General features: G+C 40.5%; 1 protein-coding gene across 3 annotated transcripts in view; it reads right to left on the bottom strand.

Annotated features, from left to right (window-relative positions):
* Positions 1-26,929, bottom strand: part of LOC123859418 (guanylate-binding protein 4-like) — a 59,643-nt gene that overhangs the window by 354 nt on the left and 32,360 nt on the right. Inside the window, exons 1-5 of one of the 3 annotated variants that reach the window (XM_045897252.3) lie at positions 9,194-9,346; positions 5,139-5,355; positions 3,727-3,811; positions 3,169-3,356; positions 2,055-2,234 (exon numbers count right to left, since the gene is read on the bottom strand). In XM_045897252.3, coding sequence (XP_045753208.1) covers positions 2,061-2,234; positions 3,169-3,356; positions 3,727-3,811; positions 5,139-5,225 — 534 coding nt within the window. In that variant the 5' untranslated portion in view covers positions 5,226-5,355; positions 9,194-9,346 and the 3' untranslated portion in view covers positions 2,055-2,060. Of the gene's footprint in view, positions 1-2,054; positions 2,235-3,168; positions 3,357-3,726; positions 3,812-5,138; positions 5,356-9,193; positions 9,347-26,929 lie in introns of those variants that run through there. The other 2 variants (XM_064588874.1, XM_054512757.2) reach the window with 2 other exon arrangements.

Raw genomic sequence — 26,929 nt, 5'->3', positions numbered from 1 at the left:
AACTGGAAGTAATTCATTATAACAAAAGCATAGCATGCAAATATTAAGTCAGCTGAAAGGAAAGTCCAAAAACCCCAAAGATACACTGCAGACCCACTCTCCCCTAGCACCTAAAACTATAAATTGCAGCTAGAAAGTGAAAGACACCAGCTGGGATTTCAGAATCACATCATACTTTATATCTCATTTTTCAAAGAATTTGAGCAAGTACAAATCAACTCCATAATACAAACAAGATTAGGATTCACGTTTTGTTTTTTCCAGTTTGGGACCTCACTATCAGACCTCTCTTTTGAACTAGCTGATGCTTTTCTAAGAATGCAAAATTCCCTATTACCACCACCACCATCATCCCTGTTTTTTCTTTCTTATCCTCCTGAACAAGAATTGCATACTCCTTGTAAAATTTCCAAACATAACAGAGGTTTATACAAAATAAAATAAGTATTCCTCTCATTCCTGATCTCAGAAATCTAGCTTCCCCTGGAAGGAACCAACATTGCTAGTTCCTCATGTTACTCCAGAGATCATCTAAGGGTATACATACAAGTATATATGAGTGCCACTATTCCTGTTGGTTTGCACCCCACTTTCCCCACATTACAAATAGTGCTCTGTTTCTCAATTTTCTGGCTATATAATATACCATTGTATAAGTGTGCTAAAACTTATATTACCACTCCCATATAGATGGACATATAAGTATGTCCAGTCTTTAAAGTTATAGTGAGTGCTGCAGTGGACATCTTATAAATACATAATTTTTCTTACTGTGTGAGATGAGAGAGAGTGCGTGTATGCCTTAAAACAACGTGTGGGGCCAAAATGGACATCTATTAAAACTTAAGAAATATTAGACACAATTTGCAATACATATTATACCATTTGGACTCCCATGAAAGGACATGTTTTCAGAAACATTGGGAACGCAGTTTGATAGCATATGAAGTGAAACACTACATCTCATGGTTTTAGTTTCATTTCTCTTATTTTGAGTTACTTGAACATCTTTTCTATAAGCTATCTACTCAGAGTTTGCCCATTTTTATTGACTTGTGGCTCTTTATGATATATAACTTATAAAATCAGCTCTTTCCTCTGACATAAATCAAGGCTGTCTTGAGAACATTTTTGGCTTCTGAATTTCTCTAGGTTCTTTTTCACCACAACAAATTTTATCTTTATTTTTTATGTAGTTTTGTCAGTACTTTCATGTCTTCAGGTTTTATGGCATTTAAAAATAAATTTGATGTTCCAAGATTATTTATAATTATCTGACATTTACTGCTTTTATGCAATTTTTTCGTGTTTAATCTGAGGTCAAGCTGGAATTTACTTTGTGCAAAATTTACAATAGATCCAATCACCCTTTCATTCTGCACAGCTGTCCAGTTATTTGACAATAGGTATTGTACAATTCATACTTTCCCACTAATTTGAAGTAACACTTTTCACATGCAGTTAATTCCTGTATATGGTGGGGTTCTACTTTTAGACTACACAGTGTGTTCTGTTGTTGTGTCTTTATGCTCAGTTGACACACTGTTCTAATTACTGCAGTTCTATAAATTTCATTGTACCTCTTCTGAATTGTCTTGGCTTTTTGATTTTTTTTTGATCAGCTCCATTTAAATTTTACAATTAACCTTTTTTTAAATTTTAATTCAGAACACATCATATTTATAAGTGAACTAAGAATTGATTTGCATAGGGAACTGGCCTGTCCTACTCAAGAACACAGTGTGGATATCCATTTGTGTAATGATTCATGTGCAACTTTCAGAAGCATTTAGCATTTTTTGATAAATATATTCCAATATGTTTCTTTTCCAGGATAATACAGATCTGACCTTTTTCTTCAAATCTGTTATTTCCATGCCCATTTGAATTAACTATCCAGCCACATTGACTATATCTTTTGTTTGCCAGGCATTGATGCCCTGTAGTAGGTATTTTATATCTTTCTACTAAAATTTTGCTAAAAAACAGAAAAGGTGCATACATGTAAAAATAAGCTATGTCAGAAAGCTGTTATGAAAACTTATAAAAATTACCTGAAATTATCCACAAGTGAAAAACTTGGTAATTAGTGAATGCAACTCGTTTATCAGCATGCAAATTTTAGACCACCATGAAGGCTCCAAACTGTTTTCTTCCTTATCATTTGCAATTATCTTTGAAAAGCAGTAATTTTTAGCATTTTGCTTATTTGCAGTCAAAGCGTTCACTTGGGCCTGAAAAGCGGGTGATATATTCATAAAAGGAAAACATTTAAAAACTCCAAACTTTCAGGAATAAGATTTTATATTAACAGTTTATAAAATTATCTGCATTTTCCTTTTTAATGTATTCTCTCTTATTAGATCATTGATAGCAGGAATATCTCCTGGTTTAGGGTTGGGAAATGAGAAGAAGCATAGTACAACCTTATTTATATTCATCCATCATTTTGCAAGGTGTGAAACAGGCATAAGGACAATTGTTGTGAGATATTCTAGCTAAAATGATGCTCTTTGATCTGAATGGCACAAATGCTCACCCACATCTTAGAAATAATGGGAACTTCTAAGCCGGTTTAGAAATCTGATACAGACACTTCCAGATGGGAGAAGAAAGAATTTCCTGTGTGCTATGTGCTGACTCGGGCAGGCCATCTTGACTGGGAGAGAGCTGCAGGTTAGGGGCTGTCAGGCCCCCTCATATCTGAGTCTGTACATAGCTGATAGTTTTAGGTCAGCAAGGATCTCTCTTAGGGTCATTGGGTGAGTAGGGTGCCTGAGAACTGGCAGTAACCTTGGGAAAGTGAACCAATTGCTGCTTCTATCACAAACACCCAGTTAGGAATCTAAGCGATAAACGTGGGGACCCTATCTACTATTGCTCTGGGTGATCCTCCAGGAATCCCTCAGAATAGCAGCCCACGCTCTGGGAAGGTTATTTATCTTCTGTAAATGCTTGGAGCTACCAAGTTCTTACCGGACTCCCCGGAAACTCAGTGTGAACACCCTCGACACAAGCCGTGACAAATTCAGGGCGTGTGGTGAATCAAATGCAGTAAATGACAGTGGTGCTTCTCTCTCTGACTTCACTCTAACTTTCAACCCTCCCTTCCTGGGGTTTTTCAGGGCTTTGTTCTGCAGTCCCTGCCAGGTCCCAGGCCAGGCTTACCTCAAGCCTCCGAATCCTCTCATCCTGCTCTCTCTGAAGGTTTTCTCTCTCTTCCATCTCCTTTTTCAATTGGATCATGGATTTCTTGAAAGTTATTTCTATAAGCTTTAACTTTTGCTGCAGTTCTTCACACCTTTCCTCAAGAAGCTGCTTTTCTCTCTCCGCTGTCTCTCTTTTGTGCTGCTCCTCTGCTCCAGTAAGATTTTCATTCAGAGAGGAAAGATAACAGAGGTTAAGCCTGAAACCTACTACAGCCCCCTGTCCCACAACCCCCCACTCTCTCAGACACCAGACTGTCTTGAAAGAGCAGAGGGAAATGTCTGAATTCAACTGGTGACCACACCTCGAGGGCAGGTTTGAGAACATGCTGGGAAAGGCCCTGACGGCCCGGCTGATGAGCAACCACACCCTACCTTGTTATTTTCAGATTTAGCACTGTGTGCATTCCACCGAAGGAGAGGAAACTCCTTGCTTCAGGAAGATCCTCCTGCCAGGGTGGGCGCACCAAGGGCATGGCAGGATCTTCCTACCCCATCATGCGCTGAGCCCTCCCCATACCTGCTAAGGCTCTTTGTGCATCATGGAGAAGCTCATCTTTCTTCTTACAGCTTTCTTCTAGTTCCTTCTTCATCTGCAGCAAGTCCTGGGGACCACAAAGGGCAAAGACATATCAGGCAAGTCAAACCTGAACTTCCACTGAAATAGTCTGAGAAAAAAACTGATTAGCATTTCCCAATTGCTTCCCCCCCACCCCCCATAGAATGTTCCAAGATCCTGGTTATCTCACTAGCCCCTCCAGCCTCCGGAAGAATGTGCAGTTTTATAAACACAATCTGGGGTGCTTTCCTTCTCCAAACTCAGACACTTTATCTGAAGCAAAGTCAGTAGACACTCAGATGGCATCCTTGACTGAATACTGCTCTTTTTTTCTGCTGTGGCTTCTCCAGTAACCTCCCACCCTGGATAGTACATACAAATCTTTCACAGTTTATGTCACACTCCTCTTCCAGGAAGATTTCCTAGACCACCTTCCCCATGTGAAAGAAATTATACATTTACATTTGTACATTTCTGTCAATTGTACATTTTATTTATTTATTTATTTATTTAAAAGATTTTATTTATTCATAAGAGACAGAGAGAGAGAGGCAGAGGGAGAAGCAGGCTCCCCGCTGAGCAGGGAGCCCGATGCGGGACTCGATCCCAGGACCCTGGGATCATAACCTGAGCCGAAGGCAGACACTTAACCATCTGAGCCACCCAGGCGCCCCAATTGTACATTTTAAATACATGAAATTTATGGTATGTGAATTACTTTAATTTAAATTCAATTAGCCAACATATAGTATATCATTAGTTTTTTGATGTACTGTTCAGTGATTCATTAGTTGCTTGTAACACCCAGTGAATTACTGTTAAAAGAAACTTGAATTACTACCATCTCAGAAAGAATTACTCCATTAAGACTATTGGTAAGTTTCTGAACTCCCCGACCCTTCCTTGTGACATGTTGAGTCTGCATTATGTAATCTCAATGGCTCCTTGCAGCTGTAATGTCCTGTGATTGTACCCACAAGGCATGATTAACAGTAATATAACTAAAAGCAAAATAAAAATCAAGAATGATCTGGTAGCAGAATCTTCTCAGAGAAACTTGGGTTGCTGTGAGTGGGAGAGAGTGCAAAGAAAAAGCAGCAAGCTCAAAATAACGTAAGCGTGTTCCAATCACATAGGCTAACTGCCAATATTCAGTCAAGGAGGCCATCTGAGTGTCTGTACTGACTTTGCTTCGGACAAAGTGTCTGAGTTTGAAGGAGAAGGAGATAAAATAGAGTAATAGTGTCCTTTATAACTCTCTTACTCAGAAGAATCAAAATCCTTCCACCATGAAGGCTCGCTAATTTATGGCCAATCAGGTAGCCTTTAGGTAGAGGGGGTAACATGGAGAATCAACTATGAAGACCAAGTACCAGGTACTGCTTCTGGAGCTCGTCATCGTGGGAGGACTGCATTGTGGGGGCCACCCCAGGGTCTAGGTGTGGGAGTGCCAAGACCATTTCTGTGGGGATCTCCCTCTGCAGAGTCACTGAGTCCTCACACCAGAACAGGGGTATCACACATCGTCCAGACAAGGAACCGCTCCACTGTGGAAGGTGTCCATAAAGGTCACTGTCAGAATCCCCAGCCCTGAAGGAGGCAAGAAATTTAGGGCATCAGTGAGATTCAAAATCAGAAACTACAATTCTACAACATTTTTTTAAAGACCTTAAGCAGTGTGAAACTTTTCATCAGTCCCATGTCCTCCTACTAAATTAGTGTTTTCCTTCCAAGCACTGCAGTTAATAATTTTAAGTATCTTCCTTCAGTTAACATGCTCTGGTATCCTTTGGATATCTTTGATATCTTTCCCAATGAAGCATATTAAGAACATAATTGACAGTCATACAACTCAATAACAAAAGAATGATCGATTACAAAATCAGTAGAGGAACTAAACAGACATTTTTCCAAAGAAGACATCCAAATGACCAGCAGTATATGAAAAGATACTGAACATCACTCATCATCAGGGAAATCAGGGATATCTTAAAACCACAATGAGAGATCACCTCACACCTGTTAGAATGGCTGTTATTAAGAAGACAGATAATTATTAGTGAGGATGTGGAGATAAGAGAACACTTGTACACGGATGGTAGGAATGTACATTGTAAATTGGTTTAGCCACCATGGAAAACAGTATGGAGGTTGCATACAATTAAAAATAGAACTACCATATAATCCAACAATCCCACTTGGGGGTATTTATCCAAAAGAATTGAAATCAAGATCTCAAGGCGATATCTGCACTCTTGTGTTATTGCCACATAACTGACAGTAGCCAAGAGATGGAAACAGCCTAAATGTCCATCAATAGATGAATGGATAAAGAAGTTGTGTACATATATACAGTGGAATATTGTTCAGGCATGAGAAATAAGGAAATGCTTCCTTTTGTGACAGCATGTATGGACCTTGAGGGCATTATGCTAAGTGAGATAAGTCTAATACTGTATGATATTACTTATATGTGGAATCTAAAAAAAAAAATTGGGGCTGCCTGGGTGGCTCAGTCGGTTAAGCGTCTGCCTTTGGCTCAGGTCATGATCCCAGGGTCCTGGGATTGAGCCCCACATTGGGCTCTTTGCTCAGCAGGGAACGTGCTTCTCCCTCTGTCTGCCACTCTCTCTCTCTGTCCCTCTCTCTTTGTTTCTCTGACAATAAATAAAATCTTTTTTTAAAAAATTGAACTCATAAAAAACAGTAGAATGGTGGTTACCAGGGGCTAGGACTTGGGGAATTTGAAGGTTAGTCATTTATAAGGGTATAAGCTTGCAACTAGTAAATAAATAAGGCCTGGAGGTGCACAGCATAATGATTATAGATAATAATACCAGATTATAAACTTCAAAGTTTCTAAAAGACTAGATCTTAACTGTTGCCAGCACATACACACGTATATACACAAAAATGATAATTGACAGGATAGAGATGTTAGCTAAGGCTAAGGTGGTAATTATGTTGAAATATATAAATGTATCAAAGCAACACGTTTTATACCCTAAAACTTGCACGATGTTGTATCTATAAAAATAAAATAGATACGAGGTGAACAATTGAGGCAGGGTAAATGAGATTATATTTATTCCTATTAAAATTCCACCTACTGGGGGCCTGGGTGGCTCAGTTGGTTAGGCATCTGACTCTTGGTTTTGGCTCAGGTCATGATCTCAGGGTTGTGGGATAGAGCCCCCATGTCTGGCTCTGCACTGGGCGTGGAGCCTGCTTAAAATTCTCTCCCTTCCTCTCCCTCTGGCCCTCCCCAACTTGTGTGCACACGCTCTCTCTCTCTCTCTCTCCCTCCCTCCCTCTATCAAAAAATAAATAAATAAAATAAAATTCCACCTATTTTAAGGAATGAATTGTTTAAAGTTTAGTTTTCTTTAGATTATATATATATTTTTCTATATATCTATATAGAGAAATCTATATTTCTCTAGATTATATATTTATATTTATATATATATATACACAAATATATATATATATATATTTGTGAGGAGCTTTGAGAGGAGCATGTATTATATAGGATGTGTCCTCAGGTGCAGTGGAAACTTGCAAACCCAGAAGAGTGAGTCTCACAGTAAAATAAGACCACAAAGTCATTCTCTTGCCTCAGAGTTATTGAAAGGATGCATACATTAGCACTTCTGTACTTTTCCATGGCCCAAAATGCAGAGTGGCCATCTGCAGAGTGCTGCCTTCAGTATTAAAAAATGTTGTAGAATTGTAGTTCCTGATTTTGAATCTCATTGATCCCCTAAATTTCTTGCCTCCAAATCTCTAATGAAGCTAGGGATGAAACACTGGGTATCACCAGTCTGCGATGAGGGCTCACCTCAGGTTTAGGAAAGATATCTTTTCATATTTTCAGTCCTTGATGTCCAGTCCCATTTATTGTGGCTTTTTTTTTTTTTTTCCAACACATTGGTTGAACATCTATTATGTGCCACACATTGTGCTTATGTGCTTGGATAAAAACAAGCTGTGGCCCCTGCCCTCAGGGTGATAGTAAGATAACTATATTGCTTAGGCTTAGCTGTGACAATTAGAAAAAATGTCTCTTAAGCAATTTACATGGATTTCTCCCTCATAAATTTCAGGGTCAGTAATCTAGAGATGGTATGTGCTTTTTGTTTCATAAGGATTGAAGCTTCAGAACCTTTTTCTCATATGCTCCGTCATCTATAAGGGGCGGCCCGTGGTGTGAGACGGTGTGTTGTCATATTTGTATTCTAAGCAGGGAACAGACAAGGGGAAGGTAAGCCTGTCCTTTACGAACTCATCATGTCTACATAAACCAAATTGCTTCTTAGGTTAGTCATATTCCAGTACACAACCACAAGAGAGGCTGGAATTGCCATCATTATTCTGGGAAATGATGTACATGGCAGGTAAGCAGGAGTCCTATTAGTACGGGAGAAAGGAAGAATGGAGGTAAGGGGAGAGTTAACAGTACTTCCCAGTAACCATCTCAAACTAGGAAGACTACAGACAGACAACAACGATGATACTCTGCTGTTTCTCACAATTGTAATTATCCCCACTAAGTCAAAGCTTGAGGAGAAAGGTGTCATGGCTGTTCTGTTCTCTGCTCGGTCCCCATGTTGGGCACATAGTAGATTTGTAAAACGGAAATAATCCTGAGGAAAGAGATATAGGTGAGTGATAGGGGTTAATTGAATTATGTATGTGTTGAGATGACTTAATTCAGCTTAAGAATACAAAAGAAGAAAAGCCTTGGGGAACTTTAAGGGGTGGCAGTCCTGGGAGACCATGGGGCTTCAGAGTCGATGCAGACAGAGTGAGCGCCCAGAAGCAGGGAGAGGCTAGCTATGTTAAATACCCAGAGAATTCACTGCAAGTATTAGTAGGATGGCCAGGGATGTCCTTACTGAGCACAGACTTACTGGAGTGATGGAAATAGGGGAGAGGAAGGAGCAGCATGGGGGAATGAAGTGGATCCAAAGAAAGGAAGTAGAACAATGTCTGGATCCCAAGATAGAGGTGCTAGAGTATGTAGTGGGGAAGAGTCATGGCCTCTGTTACTTACTCTTCCAAATAATAATCAGAATAAGAATGTAAATAGAAAAACTACTACATCTGTTTAGAAAGAGAATGCAAATGTCACCAAATATCACCACAGGGTGAATCTAAGTGAATGGTAGATAAGATTTCACTGTAGTCTTAAGCTTCCTCTGTAATTCAGATTTTTTTCAATATGTAGATTTTTTGAATATGTAGATTTTAGAGCAAGAATATGTAAACAACATTAAGTGGAAATCTCAAATACGAGGTTTTATATCTTACATATTTAGATGTATCTATTGCATTCCTCTTCTCAGTTCCCATTTTTATCTCAGAAAATAAGGTTTTAAGCCCCAACCTAAAGTGCCTGTAAAAGAAAGTTTAGAAATGAACATACCTGATCCACAGCACTGCTGATCTGTTCGAGAATGAGCTTCCAGTTGTCTCTCAACTCACCCTTGTTCTGTTTCCCCATCCCACGGAATGAGAGAACAGACTAAGGAGGTTAAAAGCATTGACGAAACTGAACCTGAAAGTAAAACTACTTTAACTATTGGTTAAATATTTGGAGAAGGCATGCCAGAACCAAGCTGCCAGAACCACATCACCAGAGCCTGAGAAAGTACAGAGGGGAGGGAAGTTAGAGGATCCCAGTCACTCTGCACTTGGGCCTTAGTAAATGTCACCCTAACTAGCTTTCTTTATTTTGTCCCCAGCTTGTCTGTCCACAAACGGACTGTTACCAGAGGCCAGGGGCACAAGAGCTCCTGGCTCCAGGGCTCCCAAGCAGACCAGGTTCAGCCACTTGCCATTGACAAAACCCAAAAGCAGAGAGACCAGTGGTGGTGAAACAAGAAAGGGATTTATTTCAGGGAGGCCACCACCAGGAAGACAGAGGACTAGTCCCAAAGTCTGATAAAAACTTAAAAAAATGACATCCCCCTCCACATATTCAGTAAAATCCATTACACTTATACCTGCTTTTTGGATAGTCCTGCATTTGGGAGCTGGAATTATAAGAGAAGCTATATCCAGCTCTATCTCTGATTCGTTACACCCCAAAGGTGAAAGATCACTATCACAATGACTGTATATATCATGCTGTAAGGGGATAGAAAATGATTGAGTATGGTCTCAGATAGCCCTGGAAGACCATTCAATATTACAAGTGTTGCATTAATGCAATGAGAATCAGTCCCTGATCTTCTTCCCTTTTGGGAGGGCATGCAGCTTGAGATATGTCTGAGTGAAAAATGAGATTCTAGCATAATAGGTGTTCTTACTAGAGTAAATGAGTCCATCATAACCTAGTTTGTGAAAGAGAGCTCTGAAAGTGTGGTCTCAGGAAAAGGAATGGAGGTCCTTTCCATAATCTCACACTGATTTATGTTCGTTATTTTGCCTTATGTGTCAAAAGAGTGTCTTGCACACTAGTTCCTTGCATGAGACTGAAACTGAGATATTCCCTGGATGATGAGCTAGAGATAATTATGCTACCAAAACCAGAAAGCAGTCTCAGAAAAAAAAAAAAAAAATTTTTTTTAAATTGCCTAAAGTGTTTCAGTTGAGAAATATAAATGTTATATGTACTCTAAGTAGCTATTCAAGAATACAACACACACACACACACACACACACATCACAAAGATCTCCAAACAGAAACATGAACAAGTTTGGTAGATGAGTAGTAGTGGTTTTATACTGTGGTTTAATAACTCATGAAATGAAGTATTTTTAATATGTTTTTAGCTTTTGGGATATTTTTGTTACTTTTTGTAACAAGAACATTGACATTTATGTATGTGTCTGATTTTAATATGCTTTTTTTCACTTGTTTTATCTTAATTCCATCTAGTTAACATACAGTGTTACATTAGTTGCAGCTGTACAGTATGGTGATTCAATACTTCCATACATCACCCACTGCTCATCATAAGTGCCCTCCTTGAGCCCCATCACCTATTTAACCCAGCCTCCCACCCACCTCCCCTCTAGTAACCATCAGTTCTCTGTAGTCAAAAGTCTGTTTCTTGGTTTGTCTCTCTCTTTTTCCCTTTGCTTATTTGTTTTGTTTCCTAAATTCCACATATGAGTGAAATCATATGGTATTTGTCTTTCTCTGACTGACTTATTTCACTTAGCATTATACCCTCTAGCTCCATCTATGTCATTGCAAATGGCAAGATTTCATTCTTTTTTATAGCTGAATAACATTCCATTGTATATATATACACCACATCTTCTTTATCCATTCATCAATCAGTGAAAACTTGGCTGTTTCTCTATCTTGGCTATTGTAAATAATGCTGCAATAAACATAGGGGTGCATATATCCCTTTGAATTAGTCAGTAGCTTGAGTGCTGGATCATAAGGTAGTTTTATTTTTGACTTTTTGAGGAACCTCCATACTGTTTTCCAGAGTGGCTACACCAATTTGCATTCCCATCAACAGTACAAGAGGGTTCCTTTTTCTCCACTTCCTCACCAACACCTGCTGTTTCTTGTGTTCTTGATTTTAGCCATTCTGATATCTCATTGTAGTTTTTTTTTTTAATGCTTTTAAAAAAAAATTTATTTGAGAGAGAGAGCATGAGCAGGGGGAGGGGCAAAGGGAGAGGGAGCAAAGAGAATCTTCAAGCAGACTCCCCCCTGAGCACAGAGCCTGGCAGGGGCTTGATCCCAGGACCCTGAGATCATGACCTGAGCCAAAATCAAGAGTTGGGTGCTTAACCGACTGAGACACCCAGGCACCCCTCTCATTGAAGTTTTGACTTTCATTTTCCTGGTGGTCAGTATGATGAGCATCTTTTCATGTGTCTGTTGGCCATCTGGATGTCTGTTGGAGAAATGTCTGTTCACATCTTTTTTAATTGGATTATTTGTTTTTTGGGTGCTGAGTTGTATAAGTTCTTTCTATTTTGGGGCAGCAGTGTTAGCAAAATTTGCATTGGGCCTCTAGTCCTGTGCTGGATCCCCTGAAGCGCTGCCTCTGCTGGGGGCTGCATGCCAGGGTCCTGGGAGGAGGCTGGGTGCAACACACAACAATGGCTGTCCCCCCTCCCCCGGGGAGGGGGGTTGCTGGGTGTGGTGTGGCAGCTGTGCAAGGTTAGAGCTATGAACCAAGCATCTGGACATAGCCTGAAGCAGTGGATGGGGTGCACAGTTGGGCGCTGTGCGTGGGGGCAGCTGAGCACCCAGTGGCTGAGCAGGGATGTAGCTTTAACAAAATTTGCCCTGAATCCTGGGTAGAGGCTAAAGGTGTCAGTGCAGCCCCGCCTCTGGCATGTGGCTCTGTGTTTATGCTGGGGGGCTGGGGGAGGAAAATGTACCCCACAGAAGGCTCTCTCCTTTTCTGAGGGGTCCCCCAACACATTCTAAAATTAGAACAAATCTGTTTCCTCTTTGCCCTGGGGTTGTGTGAATTGCTGATCTGTTGCCTCGCTTTGCAGGCTGCTGCTTCTTTAGGGGCGGCAGCGACCTGGCTATTGGTCACCCTTCAGACTCTTCCAGTGCTGACTTAGCTGACTTTTAAAGCTCCAGGCGCCACTGGTTTTACAAACACACGGAATTCAGCCTCTCTAGTTTAAGTTATGGGGCTTAGTCTTCCCCGTGTGAGCTCCCAGGTGCAAGGGCTCATTTCTCTGCCCTCTGGTTGCACTCAGCTCCCTCCCTCCTGCAGGGAGCCTCCCTCTGCCTTCCTGGCCTTCTTAATCTTGCAGATGCAGCTTCTTCTCTGCATTTAGTTGTGGAGTCTGTTAGGCCAGTCTTTGGATTGCTCTCTGGTTTCTCCACTTCCATCAGGAAACCTTGCGCGGGGCTGAGTTCAGGGTCCTCCTGTTCCTGAGACCTCCCCAAGCTCCCCTAATTCAGGGATATTTTCTCAACTATCTTGGCCTATCAGTTTTGGGGAGAATGACAAGCCTTCCAGTTCTCCAAAGCCCAAACCCTTTTGACCCTGTGGGTCCTCTCTCTCTCTCTCTCCTTGACCTTTTCTGTTTTTTTTTCTCTACCCAGGATCTGCTTTAGGAGGAAATAAAATGGGCTAGCAAGGCAAGTTAGCAGTCCCTTTTCATTATTTATCTTTCTGCTGAGACTTACAACCTGGTAGTCTCCTCCTATGTTCCAGGAAGCATTTCAAAGTATTTTTATAAACATACGCATTTTCCTCTTTGTCATGTGTGTATTTTTCCCTAATAGAAAAGCAACTGATTTCCTAGAATTGAACCTGTTATGAAAGTAGCTCTTCATTGTTTTCAGTTTCCACCTGAATTAAAACCGCAGGAAGGGCACCTGGGTGGCTCAGTTGGTTGGGCAGCTGCCTTCCGCTTGGGTCGTGATCCTGAAGTCCCTGGATCGAGTCCCGCATCGGGCTCCCTGCTGGGGGGGGGGGGAGTCTGCTTCTCCCTCTGACCCTCCTCCCTCTCATGTGCTCTCTCTCATTCTCTCTCTCAAATAAATAAATAAAAAATCATTAAAAAAAAAAAGAGGATCAGTTCTCTTTAAAAAAAAAAAACTGCAGGAAGGACCCTTTGTTTCAAGTGGACTTGAAAGACCTCAGAGATTGTTTTTTTGGCTTGAAACCTTTATGTGAGTTTATTTTAAAACGTAGGACTATCTGGCTCAAAGGATATAAGGGATTGCAGCAGACAAGAAAGTCTGTGGGGCAGAGTTTGGGTACAGCTTCCCGGTAACAGCAACAAGCAGATGCCTTCCATTGTGTCAGCTTTCTGTCTAACTCCTTGGGGTTTTTATGTAGTTCCCACTGAAATAGAGACAAATCAGCATGTTGTGTCTAGGTCTGAATACAGGCCTATGAAATAGAAGTATGTGGATGAGAAAAGAGAGGGTGGAAGAACCTCAGTTTGTTTTGGGGGGCGGGGCAGAAAAAGGTATAGAACAAAATTCTCTTAAATAAAAAAGTACCAAGCTACCAAAAATAAAATTTCAAATGTTAGAATTTGGGAGGAAAAAAACATACTATCAATTACACTGCAATAATAAACATTAAAAAAAAAAATGACTTGTCAAATTCATAGAAAAAGAAAGTAAAATGGTGGTTACCAGTGGTTTGGGGGAGGGGGAAATGTTAAGTTTTTAATGGGTATAGTTTCAGTGTTTCAAGATGAAAAGTTCTGGAGATCTGTTACATAATAATATGTGTATATTTAACACTACTGAACTGTATAGTTAAAAATTTAAAAAAAGAAACAGCAATGACTGGAAGTATGTGCAATTGGGAAGGAAAAAGTTTATTGTTTGTTAGGAGCAAGTATATGGATAGCCCTTAGTATTTTAAATCTTTGTACAAACAACCTGGTCATTTTAGGAAGCAGCAGGTTGATCTATTTCAGGGCTGCTGATATGGCCAGGAATCATCACTGGGCCACATCCAGTTCATTCTCCATTCAGTCATCACAGCGATTTATTATTATTATTATTATGTTATGTTAGTCACCATACAGCACATCACTAGTTTTAGATGCACTGTTCCACGATTTTTAAAAAACTGCCAATGAAGTCATGTCACTTTTCTGCACAAAATCTTAAAAGCTTCCATTGCAGTTAGGAGAAAGTTCAGTCTCCACACAAGGCCTGTGAGATCCTACACAATCTGGCTCCTGCCTGCCCCACTCTAAAGGTGTGCAGGCTGTCTCTCCTTCACCACATGGATCATCATTCAGGTAAATACAAAGTCTCTTTTCCCCAGTAAAGCAAATAGGCACAGTCTTCTGCCTGAAACTCACTTCTCTCATATCTTTCCTAGTTGTGCTCTTATAAATTCATCGTACTCTCATTCCCTCAGGGAAGGATCACTGACTGATTAATCTAAATTGGGGCTCCTTCCTACATCATCTCTTAGCACTCTGTACTTTTCTTTTACAATGCTTATCAGATATTCAAAATCTCATTTGTTGGTACAACAATTTGGTTAATGTTTTATTTCTAAATGAAAAACTGCATGAGCACAGGGACCGATGTTATTTTGCTGAGCATAAAATCCTTGATCCCTTCCACACCGTAGGAAATGGTCAGTGGTCAATATATATTTATTGAATGACTAGAGGCAATCATGTTTAGAAGTGCCTGCTTTGGTGTTAGTAAGGACTATGTTTGAGTTTGATTTATAGCATCCTGGCTTTTTGATCTCGTGAGACAAACTATGGAAAATCCACCCCATAGTGCTCATAAATGACTTGATGAATGTGAGCTTGTGTTACTAACCTATCTGGTGTTGACATTCTCGTCATCGCCATCATCATCATCTTATCATGCTATCTTTACAGTTGATGGGTCATTAATCCAAAGATTAATTAATCTATCTTTATAAGATAAATATGTTGTATCAGAGGCGGTAAGTTTAGACGCTTTACTTTGATTTGTTATATATTTACAGTGAAATGAAAGTTTTGGATTTCAGTCTGAGTTCAATTACTTAATACTATCCTGAGTAAGAAGGTAAAAAGGAGAATTACAAGAACCTTTGACATTTGGCAATATTTTGAACTAGACATTTGTCAACGTCTAGTGCGTTGGGGTCCCTGGATAAGGGTCTACGAAATAACCAGGACACAGGGGATGCAGAGCAAAGGCAGCACTTGCAACTGCATACTGCCGTTTATTACTCACATAGCTATATACTCGCAGTGATCAGATAAACATAACAATGTGTACTTAAAGTATCAACCCAACATCCGTGAAGTAAGATACATAAGAACAAAATATATCCTGTTTATATCCTGTTTATGCTTGCAGAATAAAGAATTCTCTTAGCCACCCTTCCTTTGGAGACAACATGTTCTTTGTCTTTAGAAAGAACACTTCTGTTTAGAAAGACACACTTTAAGCTAGGCAAGAGCCACTTCCTGCTGATCCAGGCATTTAGGCCTTACAACATGAGATAAGGGGAAGAGAACATTTTCTCTTCCTGGCCCAGGCCTGCCTGGCCGTCCTTAACCTCAGTGCAGTCCTGAAATGACCCTGGCTTGCAAGGGGCTTACAAGCCTACACCATCTCAGACATTTTGAAGGTTATTAAACATTAAAATACTTCACATCAAAATATTTAAAAATTTGATAAAATTGGGTAAACATTTTTTTTAAAGATTTTATTTATTCATTTGAGACAGAGATACAGAGAGAGCATGAGTGGGCGGGGGGAGGCAGAGGGAGAAGCAGGCTCCCCGCTGAGCCAGGAGCCAGATGTGGGGCTTGATCCCAGGACCTTGGGATCATGACCTGAGCCGAAGGCAGACACTTAACCATCTGAGCCACCCAGGCACCTCTGGGTAAATATTCTTACCCATTGATAAATCAACAAAAAAACAGAGACTAGAGGATTTATGCCATGAGTTAGTGAGTTGGCTCATGTTACCGTTATCTTCTCCATAGAGAGTCAGTATTTTAAACATATTTTGAAGCAAAGAAGACCTCTTCCTTTTGTCAAGTGGCCCCTCCTTCCATGCTTTGACCCAGTCCTTATGGCTGCTTAGACCCTGGAATACCTGTTATGAGACTAAAATGTAATTAAATAGAGACGGTTTTATTTATTCCAGCTCAGTAGTACCCAACCGTGGTGATTTTGCCCCAGTGGTGATTTTTCAAAATTTCTGGAGTCATATTTGATTGTCGCAGCTGGGTTGGTTAATAGAATGGGTGCTACTGGCGTCAGATGATGAGAGGACAGGGTTGCTGCTAAACTTCTTATAATCACAGGTCAGCTCCCACAATAAAAAATTATCCAGCCCCAAACCAAGAGTGCGAAGGCTGAGAAACATTTTGTAGTGCAATGAAAGAATAAACTCCTGCTGCACAGAGTAAGATTAATTCATCACAGGGGCGGCTGGGTCGCTCAGTCAGTTGAGCATCTGACTCTTGCTTTTGGCTCAGGTCACTATCTCAGGGTCGTGAGATTGAGCCCCGAGTGGGGCTCCACACTGGGCGTGGGGCCTGCTTGAAATTCTCTCTCCCCCTCTGCCCTGCTCGTGCTCTCTCTCTAAAAAAAAAAGAATAACTGTCACAAAGATAACGTTGAGTACAGAAGTCAGAAAAGAGTACATGAAGTTATTTTATAATGAAATTCAGAAACAGATTAAATTTTGCTTGGTGATTTGGTCTGGATGCTTAACATTGGGTAACCAGAATGAAGGAAGATTAACATAGACTGCATTCCCACATGCATTTGATTCTGTTTTCAAGTGTATTCTGTTGCTTTTTTTCCAAATGTAGACCCCAGAGGCACACTCAGAATTCTAACTCTTGTTAGATGTAAGCCTGTTAATTTGTATCTAAAAGTAAGGAGATTGGCTAGTAAAAGTTGAACTGTTAAACATCCTCATTCTTTCATGACTAAGATTTTATATTAACAATTTGTAAAATTGTATTTTTGTTTTAAAAGTACTTTCTCTCATTAGATCATAAGAGGACAGTTGCAAGAAGGTGCTTGGTTTAGTCTGGAAAACAGGAAGAATACCACGCCCTTCCTGATGTTTACCCATTATGAGGGTAATACTTGGGTGTTATGTCAGGTTAGAGGACAATCTCTGTGAGATTCTCTAGCCAAAATTATGCTACTGGGAGAGAGCTAGTGGTCTGGATGGCATTAATTCTCACCCATATGTTAAAAGAAAAATGGGAACTTCTAAGCTGATACAGAAATCTGATAGAAACACTTCCAGGTAGGAAAATAAGAGAAATCTCCCTATGCTGTGTGCTGATTCAGGCAGATTATATTCACTTGGAAACAACTGCAGGGTTTCTATGTCTGTGCTTATCTGCTAGTTTTAGGTCAGCACATGTCTGTGTCAGCCCTTTGGATGGCTGTAGGATTCCTGCTAATTGGCAGTGACCTTGGTAAAGCAACAACCCATTTTCTGTTTACATTAGATACAAGCAATTAAAATTCCCACTTGAGGGGCACCAGAGTGGCTCAGTTGGTTAAGCATCCAACTCTTGATTTCAGCTCAGGTCATAATCTCAGGGTCATGGGATCGAGCCCCATGTCGGGCTCTGCGCTCAGTGCAATCTGCTTGAGGTTCTCTCTCTCTCTCACCTGCCCCTCCCCCTGCTCACGTGCTCTCTCTAAAATAAATAAATCTTAAAAAAAAAAAAAGAATTTCTACTTAATACCCTGGGGAACCCCTTTTAATTTTGGCTCTGTTAGATCATTATAGAATCTCCCAGTACAGCAGCATAAACCAAGGGGATGTTACTTAAAAACATGTAGCCTCTGATGCTTTCACATTCTTGCATAGGCTCTTTTTCTGCCTGGGGCTCTTTTCCACAGATAAGAGCTCAACCTGGGTAACAGGTGCAAATACAACAAAATTTACTTTACACCCCTTTTTCCAGGTTCCCTAGATCATCTTCCTGACATGCAATGCTGCCTGTAATCTGTGCTGCTGCCATTGCTGCATATGCAGCTTTAGGTGATTTAGTTAACCTGCATGCACCTTACAGTTCAGATTTCATAATAGCGTATTTGGAGAATTAAATGAGAAAACCTAGGATAAGTGCTTGACAATATATTTGTCACATTGACAAAACCCGCTCAATGTAAGATACTTGTAATATTATCATTACTTTTATTACCACCATCTGTACAGACCACCTTCCTATAAGCCTTATCACTTCTCCTGAGATGAAAAGATGCATAAAGTATGGTCCACACCCTCAAAGTGATACTAAGGTAACTATTCAGTTAAGATTAGTTTTAGCTGTTAGAAACAGAAGGAAAAAAAAAGGCTCATAAGCAATTTAAATGTATCATTCTCTCACATAAATTCCAGGTTTAGTATTCTAGGATGTTAGGGTAGATTTGGCCATCTTCTCTCATAGCTCAGCCAACCAGGAGGAGCCAGCCAAGGTTATCTTTTGCATTAGATGAAGAATAATCTATGATAATCACAATGAACAAATTGGTCTCTCAGGTAATGTATTTAAATTCATTATTTAAACTTTAAGTTACAAAGACACAAAAGATACAAATAAATGTTTTGTTAGAAAAGAACAATAATATGTTGAAAACACTGCTATATTCAGTTTCTCTTTGTTATATTCTCCAGGCTTTGGGGAAAATAATGTTATATAGAAGTAAAATATGAGCCACAAATAGCCAAATAATAATCATTGGATTTGTGGCGTCTCCCCTTCAGAGTTAGAATTTAAGGGAGCTGTGGGGGCGCCTGGGTGGCTCAGTTGTTAAGTGTCTGCCTTCGGCTCAGGTCATGATCCCAGAGTCCTGGGATCGAGCCCCGCATCGGGCTCCCTGCTCAGTGGGAAGCCTGCTTCTCCCTCTCCCACTCCCCCTGCTTGTGTCCCTTCTCTCGCTGTGTCTCTCTCTGTCAAAAAAAAAAAAAAAAAAAAAAAAAAATCTGTAAAGGGAGCTGTGGGAAGATGTGCATTTTAATGCGTTTTTGAAATTAAAAACCAGTCCTGTGGTGTCAAAGTTCTGAGTGGACTATGGGGCATTTAATTTCCAATAAACAAAGTAGGGCAGTTCAAGCCTCTTCAGAAGTAGTTTTCAAAATTTTATGTACAAGAGAATCACCTGAGGTGATTGTTAGAAACCAACCCAGATTATGTCAGGCACCCTGCTCAGGAGGGAGCCTGCTTCTCCCTCTCCCTCTGCCTCTCCCCCTGCTTGTGCTCTCTCCTGCGTGCTTTCTCTCTCTTCAAATAAATAAATTAAATCTTTAAAAATAAAAAAATAAAAAACAACCCAGACTCTTACAGCCCAGAATTTATACGTGTAAGTACCACTGGTGAGTCTGTTGTTTCTATAAGAAACATGACCATGAACAAAATTCAGTTTTGACTGAGGTGTTACTTTTAACTGTTCGAAGTCAATTATGTAAGGATTCAATTCATTTCTACATAGAGATGTACAGAGGAGTCTCTTCAAGGCTCATTAAGTGTAAGTAATGGAGTCTACAAGAGACTCATTTAGAACTGAAAGACGCCTCCAGATTGAATGTGAGGGGGTAGAGAACCATTTTTCATGCTAGTGGACCTCAAAAGAAAGCTGGGGTAGCAATCCTCATATCAGACAAATCAGATTTTAAACCAAAGACTGTAGTAAGAGATGCAGAGGGACACTATATCATATTTAAAGGGTCTATCCAACAAGAAGATCTAACAATTGTAAGTATCTATGCCCCCAATGTGGGAGCAGCCAATTATATAAACCAATTAATATCCAAAGTAAAGAAACATATTAATAATAATACATTAATAGTAGGGGATTTCAACACCCCACTCATGGCAACAGACAGATCATCTAAGCAGAAGACCACAAAGAAACAAGAGTTTAGAATGATACACTGGACCAGATGGACTTCACAGATACATACAGAATATTCCATCCTAAAACAACAGAATACTCGTTCTTCTTGAGTGCACATGGAACTTCCTCCAGAATAGATCACATACTTGGTCACAAATCAGGTTTCAACCGATACCAAAAGATTGAGATCATTTCCTGCATATTTTCAGACCACAATTCTTTGAAACTGGAACTCAATCACAAGAAGAAATTTGGAAGGAGCTCAAACACTTGGAGGTTAAAGAACATCCTGCTAAAGAATGAATGGGTCAACCAGGAAATTAAAGAAGAACTTAAATAATTCATGCAAACTAATGAAAATGAAAACACTTAAATTCGAAACTTATGAATACTGCAAAGCCAGTCCTAAGAGGGAAGTACATAGCAGTCCAAGCTACTCTCAGAAAATTGGAAAAATCCCCAATATACAAGCTAACCTTACACCTAAAGGACCTGGAGAAAGTACAGCAAATAAAGCCTAAGCCAAGCAGGAAAAAAGAAATAATAAAGATTCGAGCAGAAATCAATGAAATAAAAACCAGAAGAACAGTAGAACAGATCAACAAAACTAGAAGCTTGTTCTTTGAAAGAATTAATAAGATCGACAAATCTCTGGCCAGACTTATCAAAAAGAAAAGAGAAAGGAGCCAAATTAATAAGATCATGAATGAAAGGGGAGAGATCACAACCAATACCAAGGAAATACAGGTAATTGTTAGAACATACTATGAGCAACAATATGCCAACAAATTAGGCAATCTGGAAGAAATGGATGCATTCCTGGAAACTAACAAAAACTATGAAGACTGAAACAGAAAGAGGTACAGCATCTGAACACACTAATAACCAGCAAGGAAATTGAAGCAGTAATCAAAAACCTCCCAAAAAACAAGACTCCAGGGCCAGATGGCTTCCCAGGGGAATTCTACCAAACATTTAAAGAAGAAATAATACCTTTTCTACTGAAGCCATTTCAAAAAATAGAAATGGAAGGAAAACTGCCAAACTCCTTTTATGAGGCCAGCATTACCTTGATCCCAAAACCAAACAAAGACCCCACCAAAAAGAATTACAGGTCAATATCCCTGATGAACATGGATGCCAAAATACTCACCAAGATACTAGCCAATAGGATCCAACAGTACATTAAAAGGACTATTCACCATGACCAGGTGGGATTTATTCCTGGGATGCAAGGGTGGTTCAACATTCACAAATCAATCAATGTGATGGAGCACATTAATAAAAGACAAGAATGGTATGATCCTCTCAATAGATGCAGAAAAAGCATTTGACAAAATACAGCATCTTTCTTGGTTAAAACCTCTTCAGAGGAGAGGGATAGAGGGAACATACCTCAGTATCATAGAAGCCATCTATGAAAAGCCCACAGCAGATATCATTCTCAATGGGAAAAAGCTGAGAGCTTTTCCCTTAAGGTCGGGAACACAACAGGGATGTTCACTCTCACCACTGTTGTTCAACATAGTACTAGAAGTCCTGGCCTCAGCAATCAGACAACAAAAAGAAAGAAAAGGCATTCAAATTGGCAAAGAAGTCAAACTTTCTCTCTTTGCAGATGACATGATACTTTATGTGGAAAACCCAATGGGTCACCTGGGTGGCTCAGTTGGTTAAGCATCTGCCTTCAGCTCAGGTCATGATCACAGGGTCCTGGTACTGAACCCCACGTCAGGCTCCTTGCTCAGCAGGGGGCCTGCTTCTCCCTCTCCCTCTGCTGCTCCCCCTTCTTGTTCTCTCTCTCTCTCCCTCTCTGTCAAATATATAATTAAAAAAAAAAGAAAACCCAAAAGACTCCACCCCAGAATTGCTAGAACTCATACAGTGATTTAGCAATCCAGAATATAAGGAATAGCACAGAGGACCATAGGAGAAAGGAGGGAAAACTGAATGGGAAGAAATCAGAGAGGGAGAAAAAAAATCAATGCACAGAAATCAGTTGCATTTCTATACATTAACAATGTGTCTGAAGAAAGAGAAATTAAGAGAAATCCCATTTACAATTGCACCAAAAACCATAAGATACCTAGGAATAAACCTGCCAAAGAGGTAAAGGAGCTATACTCTAAAAACTACAGAACATTTATGAAAGAAATTGAGGAAGACACAAAGAGATGGAACAGCATTCCATGCTTATGGATTGGAAGAATAAATATTGTTAAAAAGTCTATGCTGCCCAGAGCAAGCTATACATTCAGTGCAATACCTATCAAAATACCATCGACACTTTTCACAGAGCTGGAACAAACAGTTCTAAAATTTGTATGGAACTAGGGAAGACCCTGAATCACCAGGGGAATATTGAAAAAGAAAACCGAAGCTGGGGGCATTACACTGCCTGATTTCAAGCTCTATTACAAAGCTGTGATCATCAAGACAGCATGGTACTTGCATAAAAACAGAAACGTAGATCAGTGGAACAAACTAGAGAGCCCAGAAATGGACCCTCAACTCTATGATCAACTAATCTTCGACAAAGCAGGAAAGAATGTCCAATGGAAAAAAGACAGTCTCTTCAATAAATTGTGCTGGGAAAACTGGACCATTCTCTTACACCACCACAAAGAAACTCAAAATGGATGAAAGACCTAAATGTGAGATAGGAATCTATCAAAATCCTAGAGGAGAACACAGGCAGTAACCTCTTCGACCTTGGCCATAGCAACTTCTTTCAAGACACGTCTCTAAAGGCAAGGGAAACAAAAGCAAAAATGAACCATTGGGACTTTATCAAGATAAAAAGCTTCTTCAGAGCAAAAGAAATAGTCAACAAAACTAAAAGGCGACCTACAGAATGGGAGAAGATATTTGCAAATGACATAACAGATAAAGGGCTGATATCTAAGATCTATAAAAACTTCTCAAACTTAACACCCAAAAAACAAATAATCCAGTCAAGAAATGGGCAGAGGACATGAACAGACACTTCTCCAAGACATACAAATGGCTAACAGACACAGGAAAAAATACTCCACATCACTTGCCATCAGGGAAGAGCAAATCAAAACCACAATGAGATACCACCTTACACCAGTTAGAATGGCCACAATTAACAAGACAGGAAAAAACAGATGTTGGCAAGGATGCGGCGTAAGGGAAACCCTCTTACACTGTTGGTGGGAATACAAGCTGGTACAGCCACTTTGGAAAACAGTAGGGAGGTTCCTTAAGACGTTAAAAATAGAGCTGCCCTATGACCCAGCAATTGCACTACTGGATATTTACCCCAGAGATACAGATGTAGTGAAAAGAAGGGGCATATGCACCCCAAAGTTCATAGCAACAATGCCCACAATAACCAAAGTGTGGAAGGAGCCAAGATGTCCTCCAGCAGATGAATGGATAAAGAAGATGTGGTTCATATATACAATGGAGTATTACTCAACCCTCAGAAAGGAGGAATACCCAACTTTTGCATCAACATGGATGGGACTGGAGAGTATTATGCTAAGTGAAATAAGTCAGTCAGAGAAAGACAATTATCACATGGTTTCACTAATATGTGGAATATAAGGAACAGCACAGAGGACCATAGGAGAAAGGAGGGAAAACTGAATGGGAAGAAATCAGAGAGGGAGAAAAACAATGAGAGACTCTGAACTCCAGGAAACAAATTGAGGGCTGCAGTAGGGAGAGGAGTGGGGTGATGGGGTAACTGGATAATGGACATTAAGGAGGACATGTGATATGATGAGCACTGGGTGTTATACACAACTAGTGAATCATTGAACACTACATCAAAAACTAATGATGTACTATATTATGGCTAATTGAAGTTAATAAAAAGTATAAAATTTAAAAAAGTAATGGAAAGATAAAATCTTTTCTGATAATTTTCTGTAAACTCATAGATGAGGACTATTTTTGTTCTCTGTGTCCACAAACAGCCATCTATTGAAGGGGGAGGATGGTACTTGATCAGAGAGGCCATTGTAGAGAACTGAGTCTCCCTTTTTGAAAATCTATTTGAAAATGGACGTGGAAGTACTTTTAAAGATTTTGCTTGAGAACTGTGAGTTTAAACTTACCTCACACACCATTCTAGCATATGTGTCCAAGGGATGTAGTTAGAAGTCAGCATACTTTAAGTGCACCGAGATACAGGCTTTTGCATTGGGAGACATTGGGAGACAGCCATTCTAGTTTTGTCTAGTGTTTCCTATAACTGGCTGAACATTATGGTCACCTGGCAGGGGTGTGGGTTGTTTAAAAAATACTGCTTGCTGGGGCACCCTTTAGATTAATTAAATCAGATGAGGGCAGGAGAGAGAATTAATTATCAGTACTTCCTGTGCAGCTAGGTTGAGAACCAGTGGTCTATCATAATTTATGTTACAGAGAGATAACTTGAGGTTGTGGATGAAAACCGTCTCCCTCCCCTTTTTCAAAGGACCAGAAGAAGACCTGTATCACTCAGTGCAGTGTTCATTCCACTCTAGTTGCTCCTGCCCAGGATTATGTGATGTGGTGTGAGTCTGTCACCTCCCAGGGGCCTCTGGTCCAAGTGGAGAAGTTGAACTTCCCCAGAACTGAAGCCAGCGACTGACCCCTCCTGGCTAGACTGTCAGGCCACCTTCTTCCTTATCTCTCTGTTCTTCCAGTGCTATTTTGAACTAGAGATGGAGAACTTTAGCTCATGAGTAAGTTACATGTAATGGAAAGCTGATGAATGAGCATTTCTGCTTTACAGCACTGCAGGGCAGTGAGTTCAAGAGCAAGCTCTCAGCTGCCTCTCTCAGGCTCTCTCCCTGACTTTCCTCCACACTCTGTCTCCTTTATGGAAGCTGAAAGAAACTAAGGACATCACTGCCACAAAGGAAATGAAGCAGAAAATAAAACCTGGAACACCAAGGAAAAGAAGGCCAGAGTCCAAATTAATACAAGACAAAGTAGATTTCATAGCAATTAATACCATGAAGAAAGAGAAGGTCCTTTCACACGAAAAGGTGTCTGTTCATCAGGAGGACATCAAAATCATAAATGTTTATCAAATAACAGAGCTTCAAGATGGAGGAGGCAAAATCTGATAGAACTGCCAGGAGAAATAGACAAATCCACAATTATAGTTGGAAATTTCAATACCTCTATCTCAATAATGGCTAGGAGAAGTAGACCAAAAACCGGTATATAGAAGACCTGAAGAACTGTATTGATTAACTTGTCCTAATTGATATTTATGAAAGATTTCACCCCACAATGGCAAAATGAACATAGAACATTTCCTAAGGTAGACTACATGCTGGGACATAAAACATGTTTTAATAAATTTATTTTTTTCATAACTTGTCTAGACTAGTTTAGTAAAGTTTCTTTCCCCCTCAGTGTGAAGTGTCTGGTGTCAGTCCTTGGACGGCCTGTCCTTGGGCATGCACACAGTCACCCTGGGATGGCAGTGATTTTATCAGGCTTTTCTCTGTCTCCTTCCCTAATCTCTCTGTCTTCCACTGCTGGTATCACAACCAGCTGGCAAGGCTCCACTAGCTTCCAGCTGATTGCTCTATAGTTTCTGACAGTGCCCTGGGGAATAATTGCTCCAGTTTGATCCAGTGAAACGTAGGGAAGGATCTTTTTGAGGCCAGTATTTGGGGTTCTGAATGCCGGAGGGCTCTTGACTCTTTTTTTCTGGTTCTCTTTGATGAACTAACTGGCCTATGTTGCTTTTAATTAGAAGTATATAATTTCTTAATTGATTACTGCCCAAATTTCCATTGGTTCTGACAGTGTTCTTAGGCTTGGACTCCCCTAAAATTGGTTCCAAGTAAAGTCAGTTCCTCTGGGGAGAACTTTAGAGTCTTTTTTTATCATGGACTTCCCTCCCTCTAGGCAAAATCTCTGAGCTGTGGTCCAGGGAGGGTAGAAGTGGTGAGACAATGGCCCACTTCCCTCTGAGTGACACCTGTGCTTTAAAAAAGCAGGGTGCAGGCAAGGGCAGTAACCTCTTGTTCTCTCAACTTGCTCTCCTGAACTGGAACCTCTGCCCTATGAGTGAGCTATACAAGTGTGATGACCAGGGTTCCAGTGTTCTCTGCCTGCTGCACCAGCCATAGATCTTCCACCCAACAAATGGGGAATGGGTAGAGGGAAGGAGCCCCTCGCCTCTTGGCTACACTCACCAGGAAATTAGCCTCTGCCACTCAGGGCTGGGGGTGATGAAACATGCTGGTGGTCTGCCCCTCTCGGTGTGATATGTTGTCCCTTGACTGGAAGCTGAGGGTAGGGAGATCCTTATTTCCTTGGCCACACCTACCCAAAGTGGAGATTCTGTCCCACTGAGCTGGGAGAGGGAGGGTGTGGGTAGTGGCTCAAGTGCCGTGGACTCTCACTGTTCTTTCCAAAATTTAGTAAAATTTCTCAAACATTTATTTGCTCTATGTCCCTAGGGCAGTTTCCAGAGGCTTTAAATGGTTGCTTTTTAAAGAATTTTACCAGCATGATTGTTTTGCTGGGAAGTGGGTCTGTGAAACTCGATGCCATTCCAGAAGCGGAATTCAACCGTTTAAAAAGTAGTTTAGGGGTGCCTGGGTGGCTCAGTTGGGTGGGCAGCTGCCTTCAGCTCAGGTCATGATCCCAGGGTCCTGGGATCGAGTCCCGCCTCGGGCTTCCTACTTGGCGGGGAGCCTGCTTCTCCCTCCGCCTGCCGCTCCCCCTGCTTGTGCTCTCTCGCTTCTGTCAAATAGGTAAGTAAAATCTTTAAAAAAAAAAAAGTAGTTTAGTGTAGTAGTATCAAGGGCAGAGAAAGATCTTGTCCTGTTTCACAGGAAATGGCTTCATAAACCTACAGCTGAAGGAACA

The sequence above is a fragment of the Mirounga angustirostris genome, unplaced genomic scaffold (assembly GCF_029215605.1).
Source record: "Mirounga angustirostris isolate CCGP_5_RB_7025 unplaced genomic scaffold, mMirAng1.0.hap1 SCAF_4, whole genome shotgun sequence".
In the NCBI taxonomy this organism is placed as follows: domain Eukaryota; kingdom Metazoa; phylum Chordata; class Mammalia; order Carnivora; family Phocidae; genus Mirounga; species Mirounga angustirostris.
Note: the sequence above shows the minus strand (reverse complement) of the source record. Positions and strands in the feature narration are given on the sequence as shown.